This window comes from Palaemon carinicauda, chromosome 14 (assembly GCF_036898095.1).
Source record: "Palaemon carinicauda isolate YSFRI2023 chromosome 14, ASM3689809v2, whole genome shotgun sequence".
NCBI classification, from domain to species: Eukaryota; Metazoa; Arthropoda; class Malacostraca; order Decapoda; family Palaemonidae; genus Palaemon; species Palaemon carinicauda.
This window is the reverse complement of record NC_090738.1, coordinates 84,012,605-84,034,933: the sequence shown is the minus strand read 5'-3', so window position 1 is coordinate 84,034,933 and position 22,329 is coordinate 84,012,605. Positions and strand designations below refer to the sequence as shown.

Genomic DNA, 22,329 nt, shown 5'->3' with positions numbered 1-22,329 from the left:
TAATTAATCAGTGGTTACTTCCCTCTCAGTAAGGGCAGAAGACACTCTTTAGCTTTGGTAAATATATGTCTTCAACAATTATTATAGAGAAATGCTTTAGAGTGGCGTGACTCTTTGGAGAATGGGGGCTTGAAGTTAAACGTGAATAAGACTGAGCAGTAAGGAAGTTAGGGATTGGATAGTCATACATGAAAATATCAGCTCAATTATAAAACATTGGAACAATTCAGATAATTGGGATCTACTATAAGTCAGAAGGAAGGTATGAAGCTGAAATTGAGATTAGTATAAAAGCTGCGTATGGGAAGCGGAGGGAGGTATCAGGAGTGGTGTGGGATAAGAAAATGTCGATCAAGCTTGAAGTAAAATTCTATAGCCCACTAATAAGACTGGTAGGGATCGAAAGCGTGGACCTCAGGACGAAAAGAGCTTAGGAGAGCCGAAATGAGAATGAATGCTGAGGTCGATTATGGTAATATCACTGCATACAAGTTGAGAAACTAGTGAAATAAAAAAAAATGGCCGTCATAGTAAAGATTACAGAGTTGAAAAGAAGGGGTGGGCACGTTTTGACAATGGATGGTGACAAGGGAGAATCTGTTAGGGATGGTGGTGGGAGGAGATCGAGAGAGAGGCAGAGAATTAGACAGCGAGATAATGTGAGGAATAATATGAGAAGAAGAGGTTTGTTGGAAGAGAATGTCTTTGATGGAAGGCATTGGGGAATGCGCAACAAGAACCGATCTCTTAATATAAGGATAGCGGTCGGAAAGAAGATATAAATAAAGATAGGAGCAAAACCAATCAACTTTAGCATAGTTTAAATAACTTAACAAGAGATACAAAAATTTAATCTGGTTCATGACATTTACTCAACTTCCCAAACTTTGTCAAAACCAATGACCTCTCCAGCTAAGGGAAGAAGATTGATTGGATCCTTGCCTGTTAAACTATAGGTTTATTCTCGAGTAACATTTCACATAGCCAAAGCCAATTTGGGTACCAAGTGTTTGTCTTGCTGGACCACAAATCCTCTCGAAGTTTGTATTGCTGTTTATTTTTCAGATATTTTTATTCGTGAGTTTAAAAGGTGTTCTCTCGTGGTATACAATTCATACGTTCCAAACTGTTCAAAAATTATTCAGGGGAAAAGATAAAATCTATCATTTTTTGTGAAATCTTCGACTGATTGAATTGGTTATCCTTAAAATTAAGAAAAAATGGAACAAAGGTATAATGGTGAATGGAAAATATAAAATAACCCGTTAATGCAGAAAACAGAATTTTCATGGAGATGATAGCAATTTAAAACTACTAGGCCGAAATTGTTTCCTTTAATAATTTTTGATTAAGGCTTTTATATAGGGAAGGTGGGTAAATATATCTGATCATATATTCCTATCCCTTAATTTTCCTCATCATGTATATATATATGTACATACACCTACATAAACATAAAAATACATACTGCGCGTATATATATGTATACACACCTACATAAACATAAGAATACATACAGTGCGTATATATATATATATATATATATATATATATATATATATATATATATATATATATATATATAAATAGATAGATAGATAGATAGATATATGCGTATGTATAGATATATATATATTATATATATATATATATATATATATATATATATATATATATATATATAGATAGATAGATAGATAGATAGATAGATATATGCGTATGTATGTATATATATATATATATATATATATATATATATATAAAATATGTATATATATATATATATATATATATATATATATATATATATATATATATATATATATATATATATATATATTATATATATATATATATTTATATAAAGAGAGAGAAGAGAGAAAGAGAGAGAGAGAGAGAGAGAGAGAGAGAGAGAGAGAGAGAGAGAGAGAGAGAGAGAGAGAGAGAGAGAGAGGGGTTTAATGGTAAAGTGGAGAAAATTATTCGTGGTGCGGTTACAAGCTAATAAAAGAATTACATGTGCCGACATATTGTTGGATGCAGGGAGCCAATGACAAAATGAGAAAGAAAAAGATAGCAAATAAAACAGAGGAGAGAAGGCGATAGAATCATCAATATGATTAGAAAGCTGTTTCCAGGGAAGTAAATGAAGAGAGAAAGATTGAAGAACAAGTGAATCTAATAATAAAACATACACTGGAGAGATGTTGTCTGACGTGCATGCATTCTTGGGTTAAAGGAATTGATATTTTGAAGATTTGTTAAATGTGGAAGATAACTGAGAGAAAAAACTGAGTGGTGGACGACTTGAAAAGTTTTGTGCAATACTGAAAATTTTATTGGAAGTGACTGTCAGAGGTGAAGAAAATGCTATCAGGTGACTGAAGAAAGGAAAGACACCAAAAGTTAATGTTGCTAAAAGTGAGATGATACAGTACAGAGGTGATAATGTGATTCATTTGATGCTGAGGGATTTCAAATTATGTTTGGCTAGGTAAATATTATGAAATTAGCGGATTAATGGAATATTTTTTTACTCGTATAAAAGTTAATATGATAAAGGTAATTATATTAGTTATTTTTGCATAATATATTTTAGTACAACAGGTGAGGTGTATGATAGGAATTTTATTAAGGGTGTAGGATAGTTGACAGAATGACTAATAAGGAATGAATAATGTGAGTTTGGCCAAAGCTGATGTTACGTGGATCAAGTTTTTGTTATGAAACAGGTATGTGTAAAGTTTCATAGTAATAGTAAGTAATTACATGACACATGCAATGAATTACAAAACTAGAATGATGAAATTAGTCGAGAAACGCTGCGGAAAGTATAGTATAGAAAATACATAGTAATAATAACAGGTTCTAAAACGTATATCAGAGTATTTGGGAAAGAAAATGGATGCTCCTGTGTGAAAAGGGATCAGACAAAAGAGGAGTGACTCTTCAACTTCAACATTAAGGATATGATGTGAGATGTCAAAGAAGGAACTGTGGATGTTGACGTAAAATTACGAATTAGAAAAACAAATTTTAATGGGATAATCTTATGACTGGGGGAAACAAAAGGACCCTTCAGACGCTGGTAAGGGAATTTGAAAGTGTTTGTTAAAGACGAAAGTTAAGAGTTAATGTGAGCAAGAGTAAGTTAGTGCAGTAATCGAAAGTAGTTAGGTGAAATAAAGGATGCTAGATTAATGGTAGAATAGAGGGGGTGCCTCGTTTAATTAGCTTGGATTCAATATTAAAGACAATTATGATAAGATGAGAAAAAAAGGGATTCATAAATTGAGGGAAGCAAGAAAGGTGAGGGTATGTTGTTTTTTGAAGCCAAGATGTCAATATTTGAAAGTATTGATGAATTAACTTCTCTTAATGAAGGCAGCTGTGGAGGCCTTAAAGGCCGCTCATGAATGGCACAGGCAGGGGACAGTGACATATAATAAGCGCTCAAGCATCCTCTCCACTCAAGCTAGGAGGGCCAGGCAGATAGACCTATAGGCTGTCCCAAACTCCCCGTATTCTTAACTCACAAGGATCGTGAGGTTGCAGCGACCAAAGAAACTAATGAGTTTGAGCTGGACTTGCACCCCATTCTGGCTTCACCAGTCAGGGACGTTACCACATCGGTCAAGATACAGTGCTGAAACTCATAATATGAATTATTTTGCAAAGCATAAATCTTGTAAGAAGATTTGATATTCATACGTCATGTGGCCTTACACAGAATATATAGCGCAAAATGAATAACCCATTTTCTTTTCCCATTTCTAATAGATATCCACAAAATATACATTGCTTCCCTCGTTAATATATACTTCGTGATCTATTATATTTTTCCTTATACAATATATATATATATATATATATATATATATATATATATATATATATATATATATATATATATATATATATATATATATATATATATATATATATATCAATTTATGTTAATTATGTTGAATGATAATTAAACTTATTTCGTAGATTATTCCATGCATGAATTAGAAATTATAATATTTAGACAATCGTATAATCAAAACAAATTGCTAATAATGATTCAGGGATACCATTTATAGTGTGAAATACGATATAATCTATCTATGAAAATTCAGTCATTATATCCATGGACTTGATTTTTTTTTTCTTTTTTTATGGTGGTTTTTATTTTTTTGTGGATGGTGGGGGGTTTCCATGCCATTCATAATAAGCATTTTTCTATCTGTGTACCCCGAAATATTTGATCTCCAAATTGGACCATTTTGCTGACGGGATGACCATTGACATCTGCCAGATTCATGCAGTGGGCGGGGCCTAATTAGGATTCCATTAATTCTCGTTTTTTTTTTTTTCCAAAAGTCAGATCATTTCTAAATAAGTGAATTTGCAGGAATAATATTTATTCCTAAAAGTTCCATCACCCAATTCATAAAGTCATGAGCCTCATTATATTAAATACTGCGACAGCTAATAATTTTTCATCCATCTCCGTTTTTAAAATATACAAGACGATCAGAGATCTTGCCTGATTAGAAAAAAATATGTAACCGAAATTTGAATTGGCACTATTCTTAATCTAAATAATAAATCTCCTTAATACTAAAACAATCACTGACGGCATTTTAAGTATAAGAATGAACAAAGATAAAATGTGCTATTTTTCATTCTCTTCTATACTTAGCTTTGGTACTTAGTAGATGGAAGGTTTCAGTATGATTCACAGTTTACTTTTAAGTTCATAGAAGCAGCAAAATTTGCATTGGAAATTGTTTATGTTATGAATAATATATACATAAGAATGGCAAATTTCTAAAAGTCGTTGTGATTTGAGAAAAAAAAGGAAAAATAGAAATAAGCACAAAAAGAGATTAATCATATTTAAATGTTTCTAACTCTTTCGAATAGATACAAATGTGGGGTAAACGTAATTGCAACAATTATGGGATCCTCTCTGTGTACTGTATGAAATATATATTATAAAGATCAGTTTCATTAACCAGAATTAAGTACAGAATTTTTATATGAACATTGTTAGATGTAAAGGATATTAGTGATTCTTTATACTAAGGATCACAGAAACTAAACATTCTTATGTAGTAATGAGAAATCACGATATGTAAGTTTGATTGATGACTCTCTGCCAAAATATAACCTAAACATTAGATGTTTATTTAAAGCTTTGTAATAGTGCTTTCCTGTAACTTAATTCTCCCATCTTAATTAATAGAAGCTTGCTACGCTTTATTTAAACTACATGTATAAATGACAGGGATAATTCTTATAATGAACTTCAGATTAAAACAAACATACAACGAATAGTATTTTAAAGATATGGTAAAGCTATGTACACAGGTCTTTTTGGTAAATCTGAAATTAAATTAAATTTGAAAGCGTATTTACCTCCAAAAGTGTCATCGATACATAAATCTACTTGTGAAAAATATACTAAATTCTCCATTAAAAACAACCCTGGCTGCCAAAGATAAAAGCTCATTGGCTTCAATCAATATAATTATCTAGATCACACACAGCCACCACAAAGACACAATGCCATCCAGAATAGCCCGCATCATAGGGTTGAATAAGTCTAAAAGGTTGAAGAAACTTATTGGAAATGTCCCTGCATCACAATCTGTAGGTAAGGAGTTCGAATCCCGCTCAAGCCTAATAGAATTCAGCAGTGTCTGCCTATCTAAAGAAGTTGGTGTTTAACGAAATAGGAGAAATGATATACACATGTTAGAATATGACTTTCAGAATTTACAAATATACATATTTATTGTGAAAATAGAATGATAATTATACATATGGAATTAGCAGTTAATTATGAATAAAATGCATATTCGTGAGTAGTAAAAGGGGCATAATATAGGTATCTCTCTCTCTCTCTCTCTCTCTCTCTCTCTCTCTCTCTCTCTCTCTCTCTCTCTCTCTCTCTCTCTCTCTCTCTCTCATATATTCCTTCTGAACACCTCATCCCAAATTCACTTGAACAGTAAGTTCATCTTCATCTCCTACGCCTTTTGACGCAAGGGCCTCGGTTAGATTTCGCCAGTCGTCTCTAGCTTGAGCTTTTAATTCGATAATTCTACATTTATCATCTGCCACTTCACGGTTCATAGTCCTTTGCCATGAAAGCCTGGGTCTTCCAACTCTTCTAGTGCCTTGTGGAGCCCAGCTGAAATTCGGTAAACTAAGAGATCACTAATATGATACTCCAGCCGTAAGTGCTTTTTAAACAGCAAACCCACAGGTTTTGAAACTTTGGAAGTATGGTTAAGTTACCAAAACTACAATTATTATTAAATATGAAGAAGAAGGGCCAATATATATTCTCCACATGATAACATAAAATAAACTAAACGAAAAAACAAAAACAAAATAGGAACGAATACAAAATTAATAAATAACAATATAATTAGCGACACGGTAAATTGACACCATGGTTGAATATTGAGCCTTTCTAGGGTCCTTACAACCTTCAACACATCTAGTTTGATTTTATTAAGATTTTACCTATCGTTCATATGTATTTTTAATATTTATATAATTTTTATATAAACTTACACTATTCCCAAATCGTAAGGATAATTCTCTCATAATGATGACATTATTGTCAAGACAAAAAGCTATAATAAATCAATATATAATCTATCATTTGCATATAATATTTGCAGTTTGTTATAATGAAAGGGAATGATAGTTAATAAAATTCCCGTCATTAAAAATTATCGTTGGCTATCATTATGTTTGCAACTTGTACTGTTTTAACAATCAATGCGTTTCTTAGTTTTTTCGCGATGTGGTTGAATCCCTTATGGATCTCTGTAGTTAGAAAGATAAGTGGTTTTAGAAAATCCGGATTAGAACTTCAACAATGATAAAGACACTCATCTAGATATACTATTTGATATATCTGGTTATACTTGGGGTGTCATGTCACTCGGATATGACACTATAACTCCTTTCTCCTGGAAAATCAATGATGTTGTAATGTAAATATACCATTAGAATACCACAAAGTCTTGAATCATACACCGGTCTGTTACAGCAACCACCCTTTTATGAGTTCATGCTATTTTCGCTTACAATGACTATTGAAGGAAAGGGTTTCCCATAAATATTTAGTTTTAGCAGATGGTATAGTTCTTTATTTATTCGTTTATTTCTTTATCTATTTGGGTGTTTATTTGATGAATTTCTTAGCTATTCGTCCATTGCACACTTTACTTTTTGTCTCTCCATATATATGTTATGATGTATATATCAACATGTCTATTGAGGATTTTCTTTAATATTGAAATTTATTAATGTGCTCTTTTTAAAAAGATAGAACTTACTGGGTTATTCCATGAAATTATGCATTTCTTCTTTTTTCATTTACTATAGACACAAATAAAGTAGTTCTCATAACTAGAAAAATAATAACTACCATGGAATATAAACATTGATATTAAAACGACAATAAAACCATTTTTTTATTAACATTTTCTACAATGAGTATATAACCAAACTTACCGATATAAAAATTCATATCGAACAATAACATCACATAAAAAAAAAAAAAAAATCTTCCTATAGACTGAACTTTATTTTTTATCGATGCAACACGTCATATTTCCAAATTATTTTTGTGTCTCGCTTATGAAAACGACTGTAACTGAAAAGCAATATATAAATAAAAACCATCAAACAGCGGTTATAGCCTTTGACGTCTGAGTACGAAATACTCTTACTGCCGGAGCCTTCTATTTCAGTAAACAGCTATTTCAGAATAGACCAAAAATAACATCGTGGTCCTCACTTCACTCCGCATTCTCTACACTACAGGTATAAACATAATAAAACATTAAATTGCCTTATAGCGCACCGTGCCGGTTGACGCCAGGTTTATTTTTCTAATGAATCATACTTTTTACAAAACAATTTATATATAACATCACATTCTAATAACTTCTACAAACTTCTGTACTGATATAGCAGTGCATATTTAAAACAAAATGAACAAACTGTCAAATTAACATATAAGCCTCCTCTGCCGCCCAGGAAAAACCATAGATAAAAAACAAGATCTCAAGTTTTGAAAAAACTATGGAAACCTGTGTATCCACGGCAATAATGCAGAGTAACTCAAATTTGAGTGGTGGAACCTCACTCTTGTACTATTAATAAATAATAATAATAATATTAATAATAAATTCGACTTCCTCGGGCTAGCGTGCGCTAGAAAGTGACCACTTACTAAATACCTCTTCAAACATTGAATACGTTTCACCCAACACTAAATTCTCATTGGCCACTGCCTACATAACAACTGAACTTAAGTAACAAGACACTTAAGATCTGCTTACATGTCGTTAGGACAATTATTTTTCGCTATACTTCGTAACGCGAAAAAATTCTAGTCCTCACTTCACTCCGCATTCTCTACACTACAGGTATAAACATAATAAAACATTAAATTGCCTTATAGCGCACCGTGCCGGTTGACCCTAGATAATACCAAAGAAAGGGAGAGAAGGAAAAAAATGGAGAGAGAGAAATAAATGCTCCGATTGAATGATTTACACATTTAACCTCTTTTTGAAGCCTTTGACAAACATGTTTACTTGAAACAGACTACCAACACTCATGTCTATGAAGACACCTATCATTGACGTTATCGTTTGCGATGTTTGAACTTGTAGCCACAGTTTTAACAAAAAATTATGTTTGGTTACATTACAGGAGCTTTTAAAAAAAAACTTCTTAAAGAGAAATCGATCAAAGGACAAAATCATTCCAGCTTCCTCTGCATCAAGCAAAATACATCAAATATGGAAAAGCATTTGTGATAACTTCCGATATCAAAAACTAAACAGTATTGGTGATTTAATTTTTTTTTTTTTTTTTTCTGTTCAACTAAGAAATCTTCAAATTACAATAAACTTAATTCCCCAAATCTCAGATAAGAAAACTTTAATGATCTATCAAAATAATAAAGAAGTTTTTCAATATAGGAAAAAATAATCCGCACGGATTCTGCAACACCATATTATCAAAAAGATCCTTTGTATGCACCGATCTACCAGCTTAATGTTTCACAGGTGCTTGCAAAGATTTAACAAGTGAATTTCCGTTGGATCTATGTAACCCCTCATTTCACGCATGCACGTTATGGCATAAATAGCTTGATCACTGGAGATTACTAAAACGCCGGAATCTAATAGAAGCGTGATAAATAAAGCAACATACAATGGCATTTCGCTTTGCTCGTGACCATTATTGTAAGTTTCTCTTTGATGAAAGACAAATTTGTAGGCCTTGTCGGTGCTGCCATTCATCGATGATAGAAGATGCTCATGACAACTGAGGTCCCCCAATTTCCTGTCCAAATTAGATGCCACTGTTAAAGACGACTGCTGGCATTTCATTGCATTCACGATCCTGGAAAGCAGATTCCAAAAATAAAACAATGTACATATATACTTGTAATTTCAAAAACCTTTACCTTCTATATCAAAGATAAATTTCAGCGAAAAATTTCCTTTTTTTTTTTTTTTTTTTTTTCTCTCTCCTTATCTTTGCCGTGTAATAAAACCTTTGTTACGTAAACACTCAAAGTTTAACAATAAAGTTTCCCTCGTTAATATGAACAGTCAAGATGCAGAGGACTTTCACTCAGGAATATTCTACTTAAGAATTTTTACCTCCATTTTATTAATAACCTTTGGTATAAAGCACCAAACCTCAAGTTAAAGCATCAATTGCCTCTGTACCTGGACACCAATATTAGAGATTAAAAACCTCAACATATTTTTAAAAGTAGCAAAACAGTCTAAAGAATTAATAACTCTCACAAGTCCATAACTCTGAAAAATGTAAAAAGAATTGACCATTCATCCATGTTAGTTGACAACACTTCAAAAAATCCGCTCTTTTGTACTCTTTCTGGGCTTACATACATTGATGACCTGAACAGTGTATTCAGTACAAGTTTAAATTCTTTGGTTTTCTATGATTTCCAAATCTGGCTTTTTGCTACCTACTTGCATTAAAATCGAAAATTTTATCTGGAACGACGTTCAAACATTGCCAAAGTACTTTACATAATTCTGTCGACTGCCTCCTGCTCCTTCATGTTTAATTTTAAAGATTAATTTGCTGTCCAGTTTCCAACCACTCTTTTCATGATATGAAAAAAAAAAAATGCGCTGTATTCATCGCTAAAAACTTCAGAATTACTCCAAACCTACTACTGAGGTGTCACAACATATAAATTTCCCAACACCAGAGGCGTCACAATAGAGTGATAAACTGCCTACATCTGAGGCGTCACAATATAGTGATAAACTGCCTACACCTGAGGCGTCACAATATAGTGATAAACTGCCTACACCTGAGGCGTCACAATATAGTGATAAACTGCCTACACCTGAGGCGTCACAATATAGTGATAAACTGCCTACACCTGAGGCGTCACAATATAGTGATAAACTGCCTACACCTGAGGCGTCACAATATAGTGATAAACTGCCTACACCTGAGGCGTCACAATATAGTGATAAACTGCCTACACCTGAGGCGTCACAATATAGTGATAAACTGCCTACACCTTAGGCGTCACAATGAAGTAATAGGTTAAATAAGTCTGATGCAAGTATATAGTTAAAGTAAGGACCAAAATAAAAAGAATGAATTTTTGCGTCAAAACGTGCTCTCAACCGGAGCATCTGATATTTCTTCATTAAGTTCTCAACTAGCTTTGCTCAATATGTAAAAATACAGAAATACTTTATCGTTTTCATTTTAACAATACCTTTCACGACAAATTTCGTGGAAATTATGTAACAGACAATTCTGTCCAAAAGATATTCGTTAAAATAACGTTTTCGTTAATTCAGAATGTTTGGCATCTAAACAAGGTCTTTAACGACATAGTTTATCCTAACACTGTAGTTACGAAATTCGCCTTCAGTATTCGTCCTCTGTAAACCTTTCCAAATACAATTTAGAGTCTGAAAACCAATTATACTTTCTTGTAAATAAATCCAAATCTTGAAGCTTTTAAAGTAAATAGCTAGCATCCAATGCCCCTTCAAATAAACCATCCGCAGCTATGCCATCATCTAAAAATACTTCAATCTTCACTTCCTTAGATCTCCAATAACTAACAGACTTAAGAACTTTAGTAAAGATGTACCGCCGCTTCAAAAATATCTAAAGAATATCCATTATAAAAAACTTTTTAAATTTTTCCCCAATAACAAAGATATTGGCAACGTTTTAATAGATTTCTATGCGATAAGCAGACTGTAGACTGATTAAATCCTTAAAAAGTTTGTAATAAAAAACCAGCCTTTGCTTACCATTTCCATTCTTGGTCACCGTCAAAGGAATTATTTCTTAGTTTTTCTGATACCAGTGTCACCCATTCTCTTAATAAATTCTGATTCGTCCCTTTCTGACCTATTGTTACCCAATCCAACAACCACAGTAACGGTTTTGAAATGGAATTTTGTGATCGCCCTATTAGACGTCAATGACTATCTTACCGGACCCAATCTAATTCTGTTCAATGTATTGTGAATAACAACAACCAACAGGCGATTAAAACAATAAAATAAAATAAACACAATGTTCCAATTTCCTTGTACCAACTGCTAAGTATACAAAAATAAAAACAGCTATATTTTCACTTATCTTTTCGACTTCTTTCTTGGTACATTCCTGGCTCCAATGTCAACTCTCGGCCTTTATTGAGCTCTAGACCTCTTCCATCAAAGTAGATATGAATCCACACTTTCCCTCGATCTTTAACTAGCTTGACACTTTCGGCGATGCTGCTCTTTGCGTACTAACTCGTTTCTGCAGCAGTTTTAGATGTTCCTTGTCCTCCAAGTTGATAAACAATCGCATCTAATGCTAACATTTTCGTATCAGTTTCCTCAAAATAACGCGATGCTCATTCAAATGGTTTTCCATCATACTTTAACGAAGTGCGGATACTTGTTGAATATTCTGCTGGAAATCGGATAATAGATTGTCCATCACTTCTTGAAACGGTTTCAGCATTCTGATTGCTAACGTGAAAACACTATTCACATCTGAAGCTGTATTTGACCCTGCCTGGCGTCCTGGCTAATAAATTCGACTTCCTCGGGCTAGCGTGCGCTAGAAAGTGACCACTTACTAAATACCTCTTCAAACATTGAATACGTTTCACCCAACACTAAATTCTCATTGGCCACTGCCTACATAACAACTGAACTTAAGTAACAAGACACTTAAGATCTGCTTACATGTCGTTAGGACAATTATTTTTCGCTATACTTCGTAACGCGAAAAAATTCTATTATTCAGTAGATGAAACAATAAACGGAGGATCGTGAGGAACCAGAAAGAAATTCCATCCAAACACGACGATCGTTTCTGAGATATTCATCTGTTGGTGAACTAAATCCAACATCTGAGTTCATCCTGCACATGAGGAAATACTTTCATATATGATGCTTAGAGACCGTGTCGGATAACTTGTTTCTTACGAATGGATGCCATGTTTCTTATCACCTGTAATTGGGAACGTGAAAACGTTTCATCTTGGTTAGTTATTCCAGGAGGGTTATAGCATATCCATTACTTTTAGTATTTCACAACTACAGAAAGTACAGTTGAAATGTTTCCCTAGATAAACTAATGGAAGAATAACAAAGTTTGTTTTGTTTTCATTTGGTCATTTTACTTGCAGATTAATAGAAAAAGGGAAATATCTTAGTCCCAGAATAAGATAATCCCGATATATTTCAAAGAAAACATAGAATTAGAAGGAACTTATATATTAAAAAGGACACAGCTGATGTCAACACATCTAATCAGGCAATCTCATATAAAATTTTTGAGGTTCTAATTGGAATAAGTTTAAATTAGAACAAGTTAGTAATTTATTTTCCATGGCAGATGGAAAGCGAGACACATAGAAGGTAAGATTTTCAAAATATTTCACATCATATATTTTCAAATGAAGACAAATAACGAATGCAAACTGCAAAAGACTTTAGCAATATTATACTGAGTTTTGTTTTTTCTATCATAAACAAGTATGTTTCTCAGAGATAAACTAAAGAAAACATAGACAAATTAGATTGGCAAGGTGTTGTAGCACTTCGAGTCGACTCAATTAGAAGACCAACTATTGCTTTTCTAGTGATATCTTTGCTCCTGTTTCTGTGTAATCAAAACATCGAATCAGTAAATTGAATGTCAAATCAACTCACATATCATCTTACAAATCAAAACTATTTTACTGCTTCGAATCTAGGTTTAGTAATGCAGAGAAACTAACATGAACTGATCTTGGTTGAATTATTGAGATGTGCCTCATCATCAATCGAACCAAAAGCAATATTATTGGAATATTGTATTTGTCTTCATGACCGACAGTATACCGTCAGCAGTCACTCTCCAACAAAGATAAATCCAAAGTGGTCCAGGTAATGGGTATAGATGACATAGTACGTAAACGCACTGACCTCACACAAGACCTCAATTCCTTTCTAACAAAGGGAGAGAAAAGTTTTCATTTTTGTCCATAAAATCTATCAACCCGTGAGTAAGTACGAATGTGAGTCCAACATATTAAGAGTCAGAGGTCACCCACTCAATCACCATAAATTGAAACTCAATTCCAATTTCCTTGATTTCTCGAAATTAGCTTTACGTCGTTGATTTTAAGCCGATGAAATCCTCCATTCCTGGACCATCGTCCCTCAACGATATTCATATAACATTTCTTTACTTCAAAATATTTGATTAACCTTTTTGTTAGATAAAATAATCTAGGAAAATATAGCTGTAGTTTTCATATTCGAGTAACCTAAAGAAAGAGTTTTAATTTTCACAGAAACATTGTTTATATTTTCATTGGATTCTTTTAGCTTATGTCACAACATGCAATGGTCATTTTCAAATACACGGGTTTATCGAATAGGAATAAAAAAAAAAAAGCATTTATAAATGAAACCAATACAAGATTGCATATACTATCTCGCCTGGGGATGATTTATCATTTAATATATGCAATCTGACGTGTTTGGGTTATTAGTGATAAAAATAAGTATAGAAAAAAAGTTTCCAATCTAACATATAATTTTTTTTTATATATCAGATTATTGTATAATGGAAGATCAGGATTTTTGCAAAATAAATTACATAAAACCAACCGAACGTTGACATGAGAGAGAGAGAGAGAGAGAGAGAGAGAGAGAGAGAGAGAGAGAGAGAGAGAGAGAGAGAGATCGTTAAAGCTTCATCTACATTTTTGGGCTCAGGCATGTCGTCCTGATGGAAGTTCCTTCGAAGGTAGCTTCCTAAGTATATTTGACTACAGTGATATATCCCAGAGAACTTACCAAAGGTATCCAGAATTCTAACTCCTGGAGCGAATATCCCTTAAAATCTTACGAAGGGATATCGCGTAATATCAGAGGACGTATTCTTGACACGTCTCATAGCTATCTACACCCCCAATAGAGCTTTCACTTCGAGGGGAAAGAGAGGCAAGAATAAGGATAGTCGTTACAGAGACATCGCTCCCGACGCTCCCTACTGCTCTGCAAATAGTGCGCCAATCTGCCACCGCGAGGCGCCACCAAGTCATTCTTTCTATCGTAGCTTCTTTTGACCAGTGTTTTCCCCGTTCTCTCTTGCTATTTTGGAGTTTTTTGGACGCTATGATGTCTTCACCAGCCTCATCAGCTTCTGGAAAGTTAAGTAATATCTTTATCTTGTGTGAATGTAAGCTCTTGCCAGTTTTGCTCTTCGATTGAGATTGTAATTAACGTAACAAGAGCTGTTGCCAGCCGGATGGCGTCATGGACGCGGTCGTTCTTTCTGTTCATTCAGTTAGCCAGAACGACCCTTTCCCGGCATTATACGCTTTAATAACTTTAGCTATTCAGAAATTTATGTCATTGTTGTCGTGGATTTGGCTATTTATGATCGAGCCTCACGAGTGCTAGGCTTCCTAACCTGGGCACCTACACACTTCATGCATGATATAACCTTCCTGGTAAAGTTTTATTGAAGCACAGGCTATATTTTACACATTTATGATATTACTTAACTATGCTTTCCTCTTCCAAGATAGTATACAGAGAGTTTCGGTGAACGATTCTCAATGCTCCTAGGCTAATAGCCTAGGAGCTTTAGTATACTTTCATACATGTCCCCATTGCACTTGTATTGTCTTTTAAGGGGAGACTGAAACCTCCTATACCTTTTAAGTCGATACTAATCTCCTAGGAGATTTAAGAGCAATCCCCCTTCCCTCTGATTAGCCTAGGCTATTCTCAGTTTTCTTTGCTGTGAACAGAGTTCTGGCAAAGTTTTACTGAGACGTTCTGTTTTCTTTCTCCTAACCACTGAGTCGGTTTTGAGTTTAGAATGGGACATCTGAGTATCAGTCTGTGTTAGGCATCTCCCTGTCTTGGTGAAATGATTTCCCATGCCAGGTTAAGCTGCTCTTTCAGGAAGCTAGACCTCCCTTGGCCATACTTGGGGGTTTTGATTGACAATTCCCCCTTCCTTGGCCTAGCAGACAGTCCTGTGCTGGTAGACCCGAGACCAAAGAAATTATTTCTTCACTGTCTAAGGTCTCTGGTTCGAGATTCTTCTCTCCTGTGAGATGGTGTCCTATGGACACCTTCTCCCTTGACTAACCCAACCTGGGGAAATGATTTCTCCTACCTGAGGTTACTTCATGAGACCAGAATCCTTTAGGTTAAGTAGTGTCTTCGGGCTTTACCTTACCTGTAGGACACCTACCCCCTCCCCTATATCTCTTTCGTGTTGAATGATCCAACACCCTCCTGGCCGTCGTTCTACATTGACCCTAGGGTCCTTGTAGGACTGGCCTGAGGTTCCACGTCTGCCGCCGGCCAGGCCGGCTGCAGCGGGTACCCTCATATTCTTTAGTGTTCTTCAGTCCTCCCTTGGACTGCCTTCCATAGCCCTTATGACTGGGATATGGTTGGGTGGAAGCCCGAATTCAATTTCCCCTTCCACTTGAACCCTCATTCTGGATGCAGGCCGGCAAGGCTGAGCCCTTGCCTTCCTCCATCCTCTCTTTCTCTCTTACTTTCGTACTGGGCCATGTCCATTGTCTGCCGGCCGGCAGTTGCCCTGCCGCCTCTTGTTGGGAACATCGTTGACCGACAACCCAAAGACAATGGACATTCAGGGACCGACTGCCGGCTGCTGAATTGCCGACCGGCAGCCGGCCACCCATACTTGGTCATCTGCCGCCGACTGCCGCCGGGTCCCCTTGATGGAAGGATCCTCGGCTGCTGGCGGGTAGAGCTGCCGCCGGCCGGCAGAACCACTGCCGGCCGGCAGTACCAGTGCCAGCCAGCAGAACCGCCGCCGCCGACAGAGCCGCCGGCAGTTGGCAGAGCCACTGCCGGCCGGCAGAGCCGCCGCCGCCGGCAGAGGCTGCTGACAGCCGGCAGAGCCGTTGCCGGCGATTTATCACACAATTTTATGAAGACAATAATTGCCTTCAATAGCCCAGAATAGGACAGCATGTGCCGTCTTGCCCGGCAGATGCCGTGCGGTCCGGCAGGTGCCGGCAGGCCTGACAGGACTGGCAACTTGTTACCAAACAGTCAGTGCTATAGCCCAAAGTTTTTCCAACCTACAAGGTGCTTCATGGGCAGCCTATTGTGAGACCATCACATATAAGAGAGTGATTCTCTTTTCCTTTAATGGTTATGATCCATTATTGTCCTTAATCCCCAATATTGAAACTGGAAGATTGTGTTAACCTGTTAACCGTCTCCGACGTCATATGCCGTCCTCCATTTTCTTTGCGCAACCGCACTTGACGGCATATGAAGTCCACCACTTTAGAAGATATTTTCAAGGTGTTTTCGACGGCATATCACGCTCATACGTATAGAAAACGAAAGGACCATCGTCTGGCAACACCCTCACCAAATCTGGTAATCATTGGTAACTGCGTTCACTTGATACAACGTTTAGTAGATCTGTTTCTTCAGTACGCATTTGGCGTTCGGCTGAGACGGGTCTCCTATATTTTTCTCATCTCCCGCTACCCTTCACGATGAGCGCTCGTAAAAAAATTAGGCTATCAGAGGAGGAAATACGATTTATGATTGAGGAAAGTACTGATGGAGAAGAAAGTACTGATGGTGAAGAGGAAATTCAAGATGAGAGTGATAGCTCCACGTGCTCTAGTGAGAATGAAGATGAATTTTCATCAAGTGATGACGAAAACGTTTTGCCATCTGACTGGACGAGGAAAGGAAAGATCAAGCTTCCCTTCACATTTCGTGGAGATAGTGGTGTAAAGTTCATCATCATAGATAAGGAAAATCCAATGGAATATTTTGCTAAATTTTTTGATGAAGAAGTTATTGATTATCTCGTGACAGAAACTAACAGATATGCAGGGGAATTTCTAGATGAAAATGGAGATAGATTATCCTCACAATCAAGAGTAAATAGGTGGTATGATACAGATGCGTGTGAAATGAAACTGTTTGTAGGCCTACTTATTTTGCAGGGCATTGATTCAAAGTTAGAAAATTCAATGTATTTCACATCACGTGAAAGTATTGCTACTCCTTTTTATCGGAAAGTAATGAGTGGTCGCAGATTTGATTTGTTGCAAAAATTCCTGTATTTAGTAGACAATGCAACCATAACAGATGGGCCTGGAAGAAAGACAGCTAAAATAAAACCATTCACAGACCTTATTTTGAAGAAGTTTCGGGAAAATTATATTCCAAGAAAGAATATATCTATTGATGAGTCTCTGATGGGATGGAAGGGGAACCTCTTATGGGTTCAATATATCCCAGCAAAGCGGAAAAGATATGGTATAAAGTTTTTTGAACTTTGTGAAAGTAGCACTGGCTATATATGGAACTTTTGTATTTATTCAGGTAAAAACACAAAATTTTTGGATAAATACAAGAATCTTTCTGTGACATCTAGAGTTGTTATGTCTCTTATGGATCCTCTTTTAGGAAAGGGATATTGTCTTTATACAGACAATTTTTATACTAGTCCCACACTCGCAGATATGCTTGTTGACAATGAAACTGAAACTGTTGGCACTCTGAGACTCACGAGAAAAGAAAAGATGTGCCAGCATTTATAAAAAAAGCTAAACTAAAAAAAGGTGAAACCGTAGCAGCATTCCGAAACAAATCAATGGTGTTGAAATAGAAAGACAAGAAAGACGTATGTGTTCTGAGTACTCTGCACGATGATTCCATGAAAATTGTAAAATCTAGGAGAGGACATGAAAAGTCTAAGCCAAAAGCAATTGAGGACTATAATAACAATATGGGTGGTGTTGATTTATTAGATAATCTTATGGTACATTTTTCAACAGCAAGAAACAGGCTGAAAAAGTATTACAAGAAGGTATTTCGGCACATGCTAGACATGTGTCTCCTAAATGCTTTCATTACGTACAAAATACTTGGTGGAAAGTTTCCAAGACGGGAGTTTATACTGAGGCTAGCTGAAAGAATGGTGTCTACATATGCAAGAAGAAATAAGGATGCAATAAGAAGACCAACAAGACTTGTTGCAAAGCCTTCACGCATATTTGAAAGACATTTCCCTGAATATTGCCCTCCTACCGAAAAAAAGCAAAAACCACTAAGGAAATGTGCTCTTTGTAGGAAAAATGGCAAAAGGAAGGAAACATCCTACTGGTGTAAAGAATGTGATGTTGGTTTGTGTGCAGCACCATGTTTCAAAGAATGGCACACACAGGAATAAATAGAACTGGAATATGAGAGGAGCAAAGAGATAAATGTCCCCCTTTGTGTTTTTTTTTTTTCTTTTCTCTTCCTTGGTGTCGGCTACCTCCCATAATTGGGGGAAAGTGACATGGTATATAGATAGAATAGGAATACAAAATAATAAATATGTTTTGTTCATGATTAAAATAAAAATGTTTATTTGCAATTTTCTTTATTTCCTCAGATATTTTCTACGTAATTTGTTCATTATTTCAACAGTGACTGAATGTGTATATTTATGCCAAAAAAAATAAGAAAATAAATACAAAAAATCATAAAAGAAAAGTTAACAAGTTCATAAGAAATGAATAATACAAAAATATAAGAAATCATGCATTTTTTTTTACCTAATTTCTTCATTATTTCAACAATAACTAAATGAGGATATTTATAAAAAAAAAGAAATAAGAAAAGAAATACAAAAAAATAATAAAAAAAAAAAGTAAACAAGTTCATAAGAAATGAATAATAAAAAAAAATGCATCAAGAAGATGAGACCGCATGGTCTAAGCTTAAGCGCCAATCCGCTGGATAGGGGGTGACGCTCACAAAGCGAAAACGGTCAGGGAGAGGGACGGTTAACAGGTTTAGAGACACTTTATATCATAGGATATCATCTTCCTCTAAAAATTCTTGAGAATTCTACTTTCAATATTGGAGGAGGTCATAGCAATTGGCTGGACAGGAAACACATGTAGGTGTCTTTCCTATTTATAGCTTACCCGATCCTAGCTAGTATAAAATATTATATGTATGCTGAAATTTCAGAATTTCACCGAATACTCATATGCTTTTCTTTCTTTACAGGAGGAGCACCCAAATTGCGGGAATAGTTTTTGCAGGGTCCGTAGTAAGAACTTCTACGGCCTCGACATGTGCAGGGCCCATGCTCGCTGCGCAGTCACCAAAGGGGTCTCAAGTACTGGGACCCACAGGTATGTACCGTTTGTGAAAAACTGGAAAGAGAGGCTTTTGATGATCAATAGTCCACTGAGTCAAGGGACGCAGCAAGGGAAATGCTGAGTAAATGGGTTAGAGGTTTCCGGAAGAACACTTCTGGCCCATACCTTCCTAACGAAAAGATGAGGGCTTGTCTTTTTCCTAGGGCATCTTCGGATGCAGTTATTCCCCAGGTTCAACCTGAGATTCCCCTGGTTCAGATTCCGGTAGAATCTGAAGTTTCGGATGCCTTAGAGAGCATCCAGTTAGAGGACAACATGTCAGTTGTCTCAGAGGATACTGAGATCAATCTCCTAGTGGAGGAACTGGATCAGGCGGATGACGTTCCACCTTAGACAGAAACCGAGAAAGCCGAAACGATTCTGGTATCATCGGCCACAGTGAATGAGCAGGTGCCTTCGACCTCCTCCACTGCACCCCAACTAGATTCGATCACGAGTACGTTGCACTCGTTGCTGTCCATGGTGAAGGACATCCAAAAGAAATCGTCGGAGAAGGAGGCCTCTCTTCGGACTGAGATGCATCAGCTAGTTGCAACATGTTTGGCCCCAAAGAAGCTAAAAGTTGAAGATCTCCCCGCCTTCTCTGACGTTAACCCCTGGAGGTACGCAGAGCACATGCCCATGTCGGGGGGGGGGGGGGGGGGGGAAGATCTTCCTCTCAGAAAAACTGGGCACTGTCCCAGTGGGGGAAATTGAGTTCTGGCCCAGCAAAGGGGCCTACCCGGATTGCTATGTCCGTCTCAGGACGGAACCTGCATCCAAAGAGGAAACAGAGCCGAGGAAAACTATCGTCCTTGAACTCTCTAAGGCTCAGGCCTTATATACCACCACATTAAAAGAGAGGGCCTTTACTAGCTCTAAGGTGCCGGCTCTCAGCAAGAAGCACCCGTCCTTCATTGCTGATCCTAAACGTGCCTTTCCCTTTATGGACAAAGGGCTCAAGGCCGCCTTGAAGGCAGTTGAGGCAGGGAAAACGTGCCCTACACTGGAGTAGTGTAGACCCTTCTCCCTTGCCTTCCCATCAGACGATGCGGACTCGAAGGATGTACTCAACACCTCCCCAAGCTGTCGGACTTTCTCCTGCGTAGGGAACAGGAGACGAAAGAACGTCTTGCTGCTTCCTTGTCTCTGCAGACTGGCCTGGAGACAATGGCAAGCATCCCAGATACCCCGGACATGTACATGGTCTTCGCCAAAGCCCATCTGGCGACAGTGACAAAAGACCTGTACAACTTTATTAAAGCCCGAAGGGCTCTCAGAGAGTTCGTGTTCGCCTCGGCTGCGGTGGGACATGAACCAAGGAAGCTGATAGCTTCTAACATCTGGGGAAAAGACCTCTTCCCAAGTGAAGTGGTCAAAGAGGTCGTAGAGAAAGCCGCCACTGAGAACAGAAACATTCTTTCTAAATGGGGCTTGTCCTCTAAAAGAAAATCTTCAGCTGACGAGGGTCCCCAGCCGAAGAATACACCGAAACGACCTAAAGTGCCCTCTCGCCTAAGCAACAGCAACCGCTTCCCGTGGCCACGGTGTCCCAGACGGTGGCACAATCACTCACTACTTCCCAACTGGTGCCCCAAACACTGGCGACTCAGTTACCAGTGTTCACAACAGTGTTTGAAAGGCAGTCTACGACCTTTCGGCCGAAGTCTTGAGGTTCCTTTCGAGGTTCCTCCAGATGCCCCTCCAGAGGTAGGGGCAACAAGGGTGGACATGGCCAAGGAGGTAAATCCTCCACCCAGCACTCAAAGTGAGATGCTACTGGTAGGAGGGAGACTCTTCTTCTTCCGGGATCATTGGACCTTCGATCCCTGGGCCCACAGCCTAATCAAGAACGGACTAGGGTGGAGTTGGAGCTCAACTCTACCAATCTTCCCTCAATTCTTCCAACACTCAACCCCCATATTGAAAGAATATGTTCAGGAACTCTTGAGCAAAAGAGTTATAAGGAAGGCGAAGTCTGCCAGATTGCAAGGAAGGCTATTTTGTGTTCCGAAGAAGGACTCGGAAAAGCTCAGAGTATTTCTGGACTTGTCACCACTCAACAAGTTCATAGTGAACTACAAGTTCAAAATGCTGACGCTTCAACACATCAGGACCCTGTTGCCCAAATGGGCATGCAGAGTCTCCATAGACATGACGGATGCGTACTGGCACGTTCCGATCAGCCGTCAAGTTTCCTCCTACCTGGGATTCAAACTACAAAGAAGACAGTATGTCTTCAGAGCCATGCCCTTCGGACTGAACATAGCTCCAAGGGTATTCACCAAGCTTGCTAATGCAGTCATTTATCAACTACGCCTAAAGGGAATCCAGGTGGTAGCCTACCTGGACGATTGGCTGGTGTGGGCAGCATCCGAAGAAGAGTGCAGGCAAGCCTCCAAGGAAGTGATCCAGTTCCTGGAACACTTGGGATTCAAGATCAACTTGGAAAAATATCGACTGTCTCCAGCTCAAAAGTTTCAGTGGCTGGGCGTCCACTGGAACTTGCAGTCGCACTGTCTTTCCATTCCATCAAAGAAAAGGAAAGAGATAGCAGGATCTGTCAG

The 22,329-nt window shown here is 37.2% G+C and overlaps 1 protein-coding gene across 1 annotated transcript; it reads left to right on the top strand.

Moving 5' to 3' along the window:
* The first annotated feature begins 17,104 nt into the window (after positions 1–17,104).
* LOC137652850 (piggyBac transposable element-derived protein 4-like) lies at positions 17,105–18,166 on the top strand. The gene has a single exon (XM_068386246.1). The coding sequence runs from the start codon at positions 17,105–17,107 to the stop codon at positions 18,164–18,166; it is 1,062 nt and encodes a 353-aa protein (XP_068242347.1).
* Positions 18,167–22,329: the final 4,163 nt, after the last annotated feature.